General features: G+C 43.3%; 2 protein-coding genes across 11 annotated transcripts in view; one reads left to right on the top strand and one right to left on the bottom strand.

Moving 5' to 3' along the window:
- The first annotated feature begins 1,243 nt into the window (after window positions 1–1,243).
- phox2bb (paired like homeobox 2Bb) lies at window positions 1,244–4,495 on the top strand. The gene is made up of 3 exons (XM_052060421.1): window positions 1,244–1,774; window positions 2,483–2,670; window positions 3,890–4,495. The coding sequence occupies exons 1-3, from the start codon at window positions 1,534–1,536 to the stop codon at window positions 4,319–4,321; spliced, it is 861 nt and encodes a 286-aa protein (XP_051916381.1). The 5' UTR covers window positions 1,244–1,533; the 3' UTR covers window positions 4,322–4,495.
- Window positions 4,496–7,776: 3,281 nt separating this feature from the next.
- LOC127596418 (LIM and calponin homology domains-containing protein 1-like) overlaps window positions 7,777–14,071 on the bottom strand; it is a 64,250-nt gene continuing 57,955 nt past the window's right edge. For 7 of the 10 annotated variants that reach the window (XM_052058961.1, XM_052058950.1, XM_052058996.1 and 4 more), the window contains 5 exons: window positions 12,854–12,985; window positions 10,879–10,956; window positions 10,532–10,640; window positions 10,313–10,415; window positions 7,777–9,507 (listed from right to left, as the gene is read on the bottom strand). In XM_052058961.1, the coding sequence (XP_051914921.1) occupies window positions 9,482–9,507; window positions 10,313–10,415; window positions 10,532–10,640; window positions 10,879–10,956; window positions 12,854–12,985 (448 nt within the window). In that variant the 3' untranslated portion in view covers window positions 7,777–9,481. Of the gene's footprint in view, window positions 9,663–10,312; window positions 10,416–10,531; window positions 10,641–10,878; window positions 10,957–12,853; window positions 12,986–14,071 lie in introns of all 10 variants that reach the window. The other 3 variants (XM_052058964.1, XM_052058959.1, XM_052058971.1) reach the window with 3 other exon arrangements.

The following is a 14,071-nucleotide window of genomic DNA, read 5'->3' on the forward strand; positions in this document are numbered from 1 at the left end:
ATTAGTGTACTGCACCAATAACAGGCATACGTGAAATATGAAAGCCATATTTGGAATTATTATTACTTGATGACAGTGAACATTTTATGTCCAAGAAAAAGGCAAAACTGTACTGACTAAAAATTTGAAAATACAATTTATAAAAATATAAATTGCTTTTCCTTCACTTCTGGGTGCTCGATGGAAAAAATGATGAAAAAGGAAAAACTACATTGTGAAAATTATTAGGAAGTTTGTAGATCACTATAAAATTGACTTAAACATTGTGCACATTTGATGTAGAAAAAAACTGGGGGAAAAAATAAAACACAACATTCTAAAAGCACACTAGTAACTGTCTGTCATGATGTCAATAAGTTCTTAAGAGGGGCGAACAGTGTATCAGGATCCATCAATTATTAAAATGATTATTTTGGTTCATGGAATAACTCAGTTACGAAAACGGGAAATTTCTGTCTCATTATCAACTTGATCACCCTTGTCAAAAACAACATAAAGATGCAGGTATTGCCAAACAAAGGTAGAGACAATGTTAATAAAATACTCTGCTGTATCTTGATGTACAATCGGAGCAACTATACTCACCATACAATAACAGCAATAAACAATCATAATAATTGTAAAAAAGAATCAAAGGTGCACATGGGGGGTCGGGGGGTGGGGATAATATGACTCGGTTGATGACCGCTGCAGCAGTCATTACAACGAGAAAAACTCAATTGTGGAAATTGGAAGTTCGTATCACAAGTCATTCAAAATGACAGAAAACAGGCTGGGTGACAACAAAATTGTACAAAAAAATGTGACATTGTACATTCCTAGAGTGAATTATGCGCACAAATATTTATTGCATGGATGAGCACCGTGTAATCCACATGGGGCGGGGGCGCGGGGGGGGTGGTCTACAGAGAAGAAAATCAAGACAGTGTGGCAAAAGGCTCGCAGGCTGCCTTTTAAAAGCTTGGGGCGAGCAAATTGCATCAGGGAGAATCGTCACCCAACTTTCATTATTTCTAAGTGGTGTGATCGAATTAAAGGGCAAAAGGAGGCCCGCTCTCCTTCTCTGCTTCGACTGCGGCGCTATTAAATTCTAATTACAGATGCAGGGGGGGTGGTATGGGGGCCGGGGAGAGGGGGGGGATCAATGATGCTGCAGCTCGGCCGGACGACGGGCCCAATAGACTGATGACTTATTGTCATGTAAAGCAGGGAGGCGGCAGTGGCAGCGGTGGAGGACGAAGGAAGGAGGCAGTGCGGCGCGCGCACGGCGCTGCTTTTGTTCGTCCGCGCGTTTCTGATGAGCTGGATATGCTCTGGAGACCTCCGGCAAGGCGGCTCTTAGGGGGCTTTTCACAAAACGCGCCTGGGCTGCTATAAAGGAGGCCACTTCTGGAGTGGCCGCCGAGCAGTCAACATCGAAAAAAAAAGCCCCAACCAAATTAAAAAGGAAAAAAACCCGCACACGTTCTCATCCCTCTCGCCCACCACCATAAGACGACTCGGGGATTCTTCAGCATTTGGGCGCATTCCCAAATGTATAAAATGGAGTATTCTTACCTCAACTCGTCCGCCTACGAGTCGTGCATGGCCGGCATGGACACGTCGAGCCTGGCGTCGGCCTACGCGGACTTCAGCTCGTGCAGCCAGGCCAGCGGCTTCCAGTACAACCCCATCCGGACCACGTTCGGGGCCACCGGCGGCTGCCCGTCGCTGGCGCCCGGCTCCTGCAGCCTGGGCACGCTGAGGGACCACCAGAGCAGCCCCTACGCGGCAGGTGAGGCGCACCTTTCAAGAGGCAACGCGCCGCTCGCCCGCTCGCCCGCTCGCTCGCTCGGAGCCCAATTTGCGTACACAAATGAAGGAATTTATCGCGTTAGGAGCGGCTGCGTGCGTGTAATTCGGTTACGCGCGTGTCACACCCGAAAGCCTCCAACAGAATTATCCTATAAGCCGCCGTAATGCGTTTACTTTGCGATGAGACGAATAATTAGATAAGCAAAGAGCAAAACTCATTATTGGCGCCCAAATTGGGAGTTACAGTACGCGGAAGGCGACGAGTTATGACAATTTACGCACGCTTTCGGGCAGGACGGAATCGAAATGCATTTGCGACTCAAAGCACATATGGATGAGAGACTTACAATGGAATCGCGCGCAGTAAGAGTCGAATGAACACTTTCAAGCGACGAATGCGCACGGCTTTTTGGGCACAATTAAACGAGGTTTTATGATTACAAGATCACATTGAGAATTCCGATTTTGATTCAGTTCACAACGACTTCACGCGAGATGATCACACACGTTTTTACGCTGGTCAACTGGAAGAGGGAAACCAATCTCGGGCGTCCACTTGACGCAATGCCACTTGTGCTGCAGTTAGATTCAAGATTTCATAACATGACCCCCCCACACCCCGAAGGATTTATTATCATTCTTCTATTTTTAACGAAATGACGTCATCGTCTCCTCCTGCCCTATGCAGTGCCCTACAAGCTGTTTACAGACCACGGGGGTCTGAACGAGAAGCGCAAGCAGAGGCGCATCCGGACCACCTTCACCAGCGCGCAACTGAAGGAGTTGGAGAGGGTCTTCGCCGAGACCCACTACCCGGACATCTACACGCGTGAAGAGCTGGCACTCAAGATAGACCTGACTGAAGCTAGAGTGCAGGTAAACAATCGCCAAGTCAAGAGCAGCGAGGGGGATTCCCGCTAAGATGCGCTCCGGTTACAAAAGGGGGCTCCCAAATTCTTTCCGTTCCGTTGGTTCTGACACAAGACTCAAATAAATGCACACACTGACGTAATGTTGCCAAGTGTAAATTAGTTTGTTTGTTTCCTCCTTTCCCCGCCCCCTTTTTTGTTTGAATATAGTCACAAAATGGAATGCTTTCAGCATTTTTTTAACTTGACCGCAAAGGTGCGTTTTTATAAAACGACGTGTTATTTTGTCGAAGTCGATCAATCAAAACACTCACTCGAAAGACGTTAAGATATAAACAAACATGAAAACAATGCTGATCAATACAAAACAAATAAAGGTGCATCCCAATCATCAAGAATATCGTGTACAACCATCATCGATAATAAAAGTATATCTTTTTCATACTTTCCATCTTAAAGCATGAACAAGTATTTCGTTTTTCGAAAGACAAGCCACACGATTGAAGCGTCTTCTGGTGTCACTTTTCCAAATATCAACGTGACGTCACTATCGAGCCCATTGAAAATGGCCTTGCGTTACTTGACTGCAGAGGGCCAGACGTTTATTAGCAGTCGGGTGTGAAAAGAGCAAAGCCCCCAATTTCATGAGATTTGCAAAATGCATTTGTTTTGGTAAGAGTTTAAACATAAGTATGTATACTAAAGTCAATTGTATGTACTCTCTAAAGGAGTGGGGAAAAGGTATGGATACGGAGTCACAAAATGACCCTTTTTCATTGTCATTCCGTTCAACAAATACTGACTTAAATATAGAGTAGCGGGCATGTATTGGCAATAGGGTGTACACTGAAGAGAAGGAATATATTTTCTGAAAATTATTGAATGATATAATTCATTATATGTCTCACAATTTCACCCCCCCCCATCCCAAAATGAGCATGTGTTACTAAACTGCACAAAAATATTCTTAACAATTTTTTTACAGCATATTATTAATGTATAAGACCTATGACACAAATAGCCCTGCTATATTGACATTTTTTTAAATAACTGTCGAATCGAATTTATTGTATTAAATGAACTGCATGCAGTTTGAATAGGTTATTAGCGGTCAATTAGCATGTTTATGCTAATAGACAAAGACCATGTTTGGAATCCTCAAAACAGCATCAAATAGTCATTTTAGCCTCAAAATAGGTGGTGACAGATTTGGGGATCTTTTCAAGGTTTGGTTCCAGAACCGACGGGCCAAGTTCCGCAAGCAGGAGCGCGCGGCCGCTGCGGCCGCCGCCGCCGCCAAGTCCAATTCCGGCAAGAAATCGGACCCGCGGGACGACGACAGCAAAGATGGCAAGTCCACCGACCCGGACAGCACGGGGGGCCCCAACCCGGTGCCCACCTCCAACTGCGGAGGGCCCAGCCCCGCCGGCGTGCAGGTGAACGGCGGCGGCAACGGTGGACAGGAGGAGAGCGGCAAGGGCGCCGTGTCGTCCGGCATGGGGATCGGGGTGACGTCGCCGAGCCAAGGCTGGGCCGCCGCCCCGGGGACCATCACCTCCATCCCGGACTCGCTGGGCGGGCCGTTCGCCAGCGTGCTGTCGTCCTTGCAGAGACAGAACGGAGCCAAGGCTGCTTTAGTAAAAAGCAGCATGTTCTAAGTGGTCACACACAAACTGATGGACGCTTGACGGTCAAACCTGCTTTTGTTTCGTCTCCCTCTTGTGTGGCATTTGCTCAACTAAAATACACGTTCGGGGCACATTGGGTAAACTGCAGTAAACCAGGTGGGTGGAAAATAACCCAAGTTTACAAAACAACTTAAAATTGGATTGTTTTGTCCACGTGCTATTTCCCCTTTTTTCACCAACTGCAGCATTGCATTACCTGACAGATACAAATGTTTACCTTACAACAGACCAACGCGCGTCTGACTGCATAGTTTCAGGAACACCTGCATTGCAGCGGCTGGAGTTTTGATTTGGATGGAATTCGACCAATTTTGTGAACAACAACATAGTCTTATCAAGAGCCTGCATTTTATCTGGGGTCGATTTTCCAGAGATGTGGACTGTCGAATAACTTGATTTTCAGTTTACATTTATCGGGACGAGGTTGGATTTTGGGGGCATTCCACCAATTATGTGGCTGATCGCGTAATTTTATCCAGGTGTTTTTTTTTAATCTTGCTTTTTTTTTAATCTGTGCTACTTTTGATTTGAGTAAATTTTTAGGGGATTCAACAAACTACGCGGCCTGCTTAATTTAGGGTCCATTTTTGAGGAGGTGAATTGACCATGCGGACAGCCACATGCTGGTGCGGAATCATTCATCTGAGCCGGTTTATATTTTAGCAGGATTCAAACGTCTGCGGCCAACTCCATCATTTTATCAAGAATCTGTTATGATTTCTGAGGGATGAACCGACCATGCCTCTGCCCGATTTTAGTTTGATTGTATTTTTTCTTTTTTCTATTATGGGGAGAGCCGCATAGCTTTTTCCCTTTTGCATTCATCCGGATGAGTTTTGATTCAAGTTGGATTGAGCCAAGTATGTGGTGAGCCGCATAGCATTGTCCACGGTTTGCATCCATCTTGGCTCGTTTTGATGTGATCAGATTTTTGCATTTTGGGAGGGATCGGACTGACAACCGCAAATTTATGAAGAGCCCGCTTTTCTGTGGTCATTTTACTGATGAAGGAACCCTGCGGAAAAGCGCAGTGTTTGCATTTACCTGTGCAAGGTTTGGATTTTTGTGGGATTCAAACCCACAATGCAGACGACCACACGGCTTTATCCAGTTTTCAGAAAAAAATTGATATTTTCTTGCCATTGTCCAATATAATGGGGGGAAAAAGGGACAATTACAGCGAACGCCCCCCTCTCCTTCGGCTCCCCGCCCAACCAGTATGAATCTCAGACATGAATCTATGTTTCGTGTGTCTTTCTACTGCGGTGTGCTTGTGGCTCCAATTGTATAGTGTTAAAATGTATTCTTGTCTCCTAATAGTTGAATCATAGACACGTATCGTCTTCATTTTCAATCGCATTCCCGAAGAATTTATTTTTGGTAAAAAGGGAATGCATGCAAATGTTGTATTTATTTGGACATAATTTGCATGTCGTCTTTTGTTTGAAATCTCCCACTTTGTTGTGTTGTCTGGAAGGATATTTAAATGTTGTTAGGAATTGGATGCTTATATTTAAGAAGGGAATATTTCTACGTGTGAACATAGTTTTCCAAGGCATTGAGATGTTTGTTGATGAAAAAAATAATAATAGCAAAAAAAAAAAGCTAAATGGCTTGGTCATGTTTTTGTTCTCAGCTTCACTCAAACAACACGCACGATGACAATGGGAAAGGTCACTTTTCTGTTTCATACGTGAAAATTTGTGATATGAAGCGATATTAATAAGATAAACAAGTGGCAAGTGTTCATTTGAACCCTTTCAGGGACAGCGGTTACTACAGTGGGCAGTTTATCATGTTATCATCAGCTTACAGGGGGCATGAAAGGGTTATGGCAGGGGTCCCGAAACTTTTTCCTGTGAGGGCCACATAACTTTTCCCTTCTCTGATGAGGGGCCGGTGTCAGATTGTAACAGAAAAAGCGTGACGATCGCAGGCGAGCTTAAAAAAATATTGTTTTCCAGAAAGCCACACATAACCAAATACTGTAGCCCTATCCAGGTTCTTTATAGAAAAAAAGTCAGGAAACAAATAATAACACTATTAATGAAATAAATAATAACTAAATAACTCTCTCTCTTTATAGCCCCTTAAAATCCACAAAAAAGAGTTCTGCCATCTACGAGAACGCCACCTATCTTGTCTTGTTTGTCTGCTACCGTCTTGTTCACGTGTTCTACTAATTGATCTGAGACACAACTAAAACACTGTAAATAACTTTGTGACCTTGATTTCAACCATATTTGCGTCATGGGTCTTTTTGCCCCGAAGACCACCTTTGTACTTTTTTTGTACAGCTTCCAAGGAAATGTGAATAAAAACATTTCAATTTTTCTGCAGTTGGGGACAATCTAGGAAAAGTCATTTATTTCAAGTTAAAAAATATCATTTAAGGGGGTGTTTGGGGCGTTTTTAACAGTGACGGGTCATTTTGACCCGAGGACAACAGGAGGGTTGGAGGGCCGGGTTAAATGTGCCCGCGGGCCGTAATATGGGGAGCCCTGGGTTATGGGATTAATTTTCAATAATGCAAAGAGTGTTACCTCGATTTAAAAACGTTGGTGGAAGTGTTGCTTAAGGAGAAACTGGAATTGACGAAAATGTGCAAAAGTTCTATTTCACAAATAAACATTTAATCTTAATCCATCTTTAGTTTACAGCTAACAGACGTGCTGAAAAGTAGATTTTTTAAATGAATACTATAAATGTAACAAAGCTCAATTTGAGGAAAAACAATTTCATTTTGGTTTGACAGGGGGTAGTTGGAAAAATATGAATAAATATGAAACTGCCTCACTAAAGGGGTAACTAAAGTTAAGTTGTAACTGAAATAATACAAATACTGCAATAATGTAAAATAAAAAAAGATTTCTATCATAAAAATAAGGGGACTGTCAGTTCAACATCAAAGCAACAGCTGTTATATAACAGCAGTTCTGCCAAACGAGCCACATTTGATGTATTTATGAAAACATTTTAAAAATTCTACACTGATTCACTAAAAAAACATTAGAAGATTTAACGGAGACAAAAATGTTAATGTATGATTCATAACCCCCCCCCCCAAAGAAAAAAAACCAACCCAAAACGTTTTTTAAAAGTCATGAAAATGGTACTAAATTTAAGCATTTGGGATACAACTTTCATTTCTATTTTCAAACAATTCTGATATCAAATAAAAAATGAAATGAACCAAAAAATATATAATAGCAAACACATTTACCTACACATTCTCATGAGGTCTGATTAAAAAAATAGAATACAAAATATAATAATATAATATGCACAAAATATAAAGAAAATGACATGTGGTTCATGACATCAAATGAAAGTGAATACTCACTTTTGAGATTGGGAGACCCGTTTCTCAGTTTGACCCTTCCACCAAGTGAGAAATTCCTCAAAATCAAAATACAGGCAGACACTGACTTTGGATGGTTTTATTTATAAACATAGTCATTGCATTGACACAGTGAATGAAAGGATACATCGAAAGGTGTTGATAATGTTCAGGTGACTATTATAATAAATACACAAGAAAGCCTCCCTGCGAAAAGAAAAAGAGAAGCGGAGGAATACTGAGAGAGGAAAATGTTCAACGACACCGGGAAGCGCAGCAACTATTGCTCAGATGTGTACTTTTTTTTTAACATCGTCTTTTGGTTTTAGGCGTAAACGTGCAGTTATTTTTAACATCCGCAGCACAATGCCCAGCTCTCAAACAGCAAATACAGCAAAAAAAAAAAAGTTGGCATACGTTCAATTGACCTTTCGCTCAGAACACTAGTTACTGTTGCTAAAGCAAAAAAAAAAAAAAAAAAAAAAATATATATATATATATATATATATATATAGAGAGAGAGAGAGAGAGAGAGAGAGAGAGAGAGAGAGAGAGAGAGAGAGAGAGAGAGAGAGAGAAAAAAGACACAAGATTTCGTCTCGCAATAGTGGATGACCGCATAGCTTCATCAACATTTTGCTTTTGTCTGGGCTGCTTTTCGATTTTGCACTACTCAACCGACTGAGGCCGACCGCTTCGCTTTATTAAGCCTGCTCTTTTTATTTGGGCTAAGTTGAGTTTTAGTCGATTCCTGAGGGATTCATCAGATGATGCAGACAGCCTCGTGGCTTCGAGTCTGGATTTTTCTAGCCTAGTTTTGGATTTTTGCGCGATTCAACTGACTAAAATGGACGTATTCAATCGACTATGTGGACGACGGAACAGCTTTTCTACAGCCTAAAAAAAAGAATACATTTCCATTCAACCTTCGGGTCACTCGGCTGTGCATTGAGAAAAAAAAAAGCCAAAATCAAACCAGGAAAGCGCCAGCCTCTGTGCTGTGCTGTGACTGGTTGCTCTATGTTTGGGGGGGGGGGGGGGGGGTTAAGCGAAAGGTCAATTGTTTTACCCTGCTTATATTCCTCAAAATGGACGACAAGCGCATTCAATCACTGCAAAATCACTGAGGCGGCACAGTCGACGACTTGCAATAAAGGAGTTTGGAGGACACTGACAATTTGGCCACTTTTTCTCCTTGAAATGAAATAAAAACAATGGGGGGTGGGGAAACATTTTTTTGAATGTTTCTTTGCCGCGTCGTCATCCTTTTTGTTCCTAAGGCACATTAAAGCAGCGAGTCCAGTTATTGCCCTTGTGAATTACATTCAAAGCGTGTGTGTCAGTGGAAGCCTTGTGGATTATTTGGATGTGAGTAACAATTTTTGGGCATCATCACTCATGTGTACAATTCATTGCTGATCCAAAATGACATTTGCCCTTGTAGAGGTCCAGTATTGCACATTGCGAAGGTGCCTTTGCATATCTCACTTCGTCTGGTTTTGGCAGTGGCATAAAATGGATGCCGTTTGATGAAAAGTAGGGGTGTGTGGGGGAATGAGATGCCTAAATCAGGTTAAATCCAATTAACGTACATGCTTTATATGGAACTGAATGGTGGTTTAAATTGATTGTGCTTCATAAAAATGCGGATACGATCGAGTGACTGTTCTTACACCTGACACTCTGCAGTTAAAGAATAATATATTGCATACGGCATGTGATGTGATGAAATGGGGTTGCGCGGGAGGACCGGGCTTGGGAGGTGATCGGGTTCAACTTGACCGGAGGCGTCACAAGGTGGTCGGCTGTCCGGCTGCTTGAGGGGAAACGAGAGAGCAGCAAACGCTCAGCAAGCGGCAACAGAGGGCGCGGGCGAGATGACAAATCGCAAGGAAATTGATCATGGCTGTGTAGATAGATGACTGCGATTGTCAGTGATTCTCAAAATGTGGAGTGGCATGCAAGCTCTCTCTAGTGGTAGACAGAAAAAAATATCGAATTAAATGTGATGTTACAGTGTCTAACTTTAAAACCCCTTTTTTTAGACTACAGTTCAGTTATATTTCAATGTTGACAATCCCCAACACATTTTGTTTTTCAGAACGGTTTATTCCAATATGTAATTTCTAAGTGCAGTCAATTTTAATTGCATCATTATGGTGGTATTTGGACGAGCCGTTTGTTTTTGGGTGTCAATTGGTAAAAACAAAACCAAAAACAATCGGCCAATAGAAACCGAGTAACTAGGTCTCACTTTAGTAGCATAACGTTTGGCTAGCGAGCTAACAACACCACTGTGGTATTTCATTTTTGAGCGATTCACCTAACTCTGCGGATGACCACATCGCCTGATGGTTTGTGTTGATTTGACTACATGCGGCCAGATGCATAGCTCGAGCCAGTCCATGTGTTAATCTACAGGAGATATATTTTTAGTTATCCAACTGCATGCACAAGCTTTATTATTATTTTTGAGGAATTCTACAGACTATGCGGATGGACACCTAACTTTATCGAGGGCCTGCGTGTATCTGGGTTACTTAAATTTTGGGCTGTTTTGCAAATGGCTTTTTAATGGTCACGTGTGATGTGGGGCAACAATGTAGGTAGAGGCAACTCACAACGGGAGCGAATGTAGCACTGGTGGCAGTTGAGGAGGCCGCTGCGGATCCGCACATCAGTGCCCGTGGATGTGTCTCCTAATTGGCCCTTGCACACGCCGCACTCACCACAACAATCAAAAGCAATATTAATGGAGCGAACCCCCGAAAATCTGCTCGCTTCATAATTGTTACCCCTCCTACTCATGCTAACCCGAGGAAAATGGATTCTTCACTCACCTTAAAGCAGTCGATGTGGAAGTAGAGGCTCAGGGTCTCGATGATCATGGCGGCCCCCTTGCCCAGCGGCTGCCCACAGCTGGAGCACAGCTTCTTGCCGCTGACAGACCTATATGGCAATAAAAAGAGCAACAATGAGCCATGCGCCGCTTCATCACGTCTCAGGACTAAGGGAGCTCTCGAGTTTTCATCAGGTGGACGAACCCCCCCAAACTCATCTGATCACCCTTTAGGACAGCAATGGGCAAACATACATGTCCCACTCCTTCTGTTCCCATGACAGCAAGCGCAAATCGAGCATATCACAGTGTTGATGCGAAGCACGAAATGGCGGCTATGGGGGATACCTGTTGGGCGGTGCGTCGACGGAAGGCGGAAGGGCCTTGGGTGGGCTGCGGCCCACGTTATTAGTGATGGGCGCACTCCTGGAAAATGGGACAGATTGTTGTGGGAATCAAGCGACCAAGCTACGAAGTGCATAGCCATGACCAGAGACCGCATTTATCTGGGTTAGTTTAAAGCGGGGGTGCCCAACTTTTTTTGACCGAAGATCTATTTTTCAGGTAGCCAACCTCCTGCGATCAACCCCTTACCGCATGTGCACGCAAACACTCGCATGCCATGATGAAAAACAGCCATAGCGGGCCCGAACATACACGAAACAGAAAAATAAAGTCGATACAAGAGTCTGTGTAGAGGAAATTACGACCTGACACAGAGGGGGCAGTGACGCAATTTTAGTAACGTGTTAAGTGGAGAAACAGCAGCTCGCGTATAACGTTTTAAAATGCTTCACCTGGCGCTCGAGAATCCCATTATTTGACAATCCCGTCGGTGAATTAAAGATCAAACAAACTTTGAGAATCAACACATCTATCTATCTTTCCATCCATCCATCCATTTTCCATTCTGCTTTATCCTCACAAAGGTCAGGGCGTGGGGTGCCGGAGCCTATCCCAGCCGTCTTCGGGCAGTAGGCGGGGGACACCCTGAACCAGTTGCCAGCCAATCACAGGGCACACAGAGCCGAACAACCATCTGTGCTCACACTCACACCTAAGGACAATTTAGAGTTTTCAATCAGCCTGCCATGCATGTTTTTGGAATGTGGGAGAAAATCGGAGTACCCAGAGAAAATCCACACAGGCCCGGGGGAACATGCAAACTCCACACAGGAAGGCCGGGGCCGAGATCGAACCCACAACCTCTGCATTGTGAGGTTGACACGCTGGACCACCAGGCCGCACATATATATATATATATATATATATATATATATATATATATATATATATATATATATATATACATATATACACACACATATATACACACATCGTATTTTCCACACTAAAAGGCGCACTGGATTATGAGGCAAACATTCAATGAATGGGCTATTTTTTAACTTTTTTCATATATTGGACGCACTGGATTATAAAACGCAATCTTCAATGCATCCACTAGATGGAGCTACTCTCCTTCCGTTCGACTCGAGAGGCGTTCATGACCGTCTCCGAAAAACGTAATTAATGATTACTTCAATGAAACTACGAATGGAATGGAAAATAATGCATCAAAACAGAACAAGCGAGGAATTCACAAAATAAATTCTATAGCCCCCCTAGGCATTTCCTTGAGCGTAGCGTCAAGAGAACGATCAGATGTCACTAAAATGTAAGAGACTGGATTGTCTCAGAAGTGTTTATTTATTCCTTCACAACCGACTAAATCACCCCAAAAAATCTGTACGGGGGCTATAGAAGGGTGCAGTGTACACCAAGACACGAATATGTAATATTATTAACACGGAAACAGACACACACATTTTTCCCCCCTCTATACCACTCGCGGTAGACTTGGAAACAGTCTGCGAACTACCGGTGGACTGTGATTGACTGGTTGGGCAAACCTGGCTTTGAGGGATTTAAACGACTATGCCGATTAGTGCATATCTTGATTCAGAGTCTGCTCTTATGTGGGTTTCTGGAAAACAGGCTGGGGCATGATGATGATCATGGTGATGGTGATGGTAATCTGTGTGAGTTACTGCAGCAATTAATATAAACTTGTCAAACGGACAGGAAGACAGGTGGTTGGTGCCACCTGTTGGCCTAACACAGCAACTGAAAAACTGCAGCTCATTACAATGAAAGCCTCAAATGCGGCAACATAGCACAGCACAAGAGCACTGCTGTTGCCAGGGTTACTCTTCGCTCTCACCAATGTCAGACAATTACTGTCAAGAGGCAGGAAGCGTCTTTAAAGGATAGACTGAAGGAGAAGCCAAAAGAGTCCATTTAAGCAGATACGTTCATCACATACTTGCGTTCTCCCGCAGGGCGGGCAGGCTTGCCGATGTCAGCGTCTTGCCGTTTCTTGACCGGCGCGGAGGGTTTGCCGGCCATTTGGTGAATCCTCTGGCCATTCTGCAGGCAGCTACTCTGATTCACCGAGCTGAAAATGGCCCACACAAAAGACAACGTTATGGCTCTATTTTTAGGAGATAATATAACGACGTAACACTTCTAAACTCATTAGGGCGATGATGAAGCTGGAGCCTAACCCAGATGACTTTGGGCGACATGAGTGCGCTACATCCTGGACTGATCACAAGTAAATCATACAAACACAGGGAGTCACATATTAACACTATGGACAATTTGGACTTTTCAATGAATATAATAGAAAATGTGGAAAGTGGAAAGACAACATGGAGTCTGTGCTGAGATGAGAGCCCAGAATGTCTGAGGTGGATGCACTACTAACCACTACACCACTCTGCTGCCACAATCATCACGGGCATTTTTGGAATCATCATACGCATGATGGCTTTTTAACTCTGATAACTATTCAATGTGAATGTGAGGGTCATGCACAAAACTGAATGCCGCCGCTGGCGGATTTACCAATGTCACCTGTGCCAGGGTAGGGATGTTTGCTTCCTGTATTGCCCAACAAAAACCATGTACTAGTACTATGTTTCAAAATGTACAATTATAATTGAAACACAAAGAAAAAACCTTTGAGTTATTTTTTTGAGAAAAAAAGTAGGTGGAGTATGTTGCACAAATGGAAAAACTATTAATGATACAAAAAACAAATCTCTCTCTCTATTTATTTATATTTATATATTTGCTGCTGCAGCGGGCAGGCGTAGGCCGAAGGTGGCCGACCTCACCGCGTGCCCTCACTCAGAAACATATCAATTATATTAGGCGCTGCTCCCCCCAAAAAAGAAAAGAAGAGCTCATTACTGGTGACAGACAGTATTAGCATTTTTTAAAACCACGGTAAATCGTCAAACTGGTTATCAGCCCATAGCTAGTTGGAAGTGACGCTATCGGTTTTTCTGCGCATGCGGGTCACTTTGGGGACGCATTTGGTTCATACACCAGATGAAGATGTAATGTCAATTTACCCCCCCCCCAAAAAAAAACAAAAACCAAAAACAACCCCCCCCCCCCAAAACTCTAATTGAGCAACAAGACCTATCGTCTGAACATAGCCTTTTATGTCATATTTATTGAAGCAATCATTCTG

This window comes from Hippocampus zosterae, chromosome 1 (assembly GCF_025434085.1).
Source record: "Hippocampus zosterae strain Florida chromosome 1, ASM2543408v3, whole genome shotgun sequence".
Lineage (NCBI taxonomy): Eukaryota > Metazoa > Chordata > Actinopteri > Syngnathiformes > Syngnathidae > Hippocampus > Hippocampus zosterae.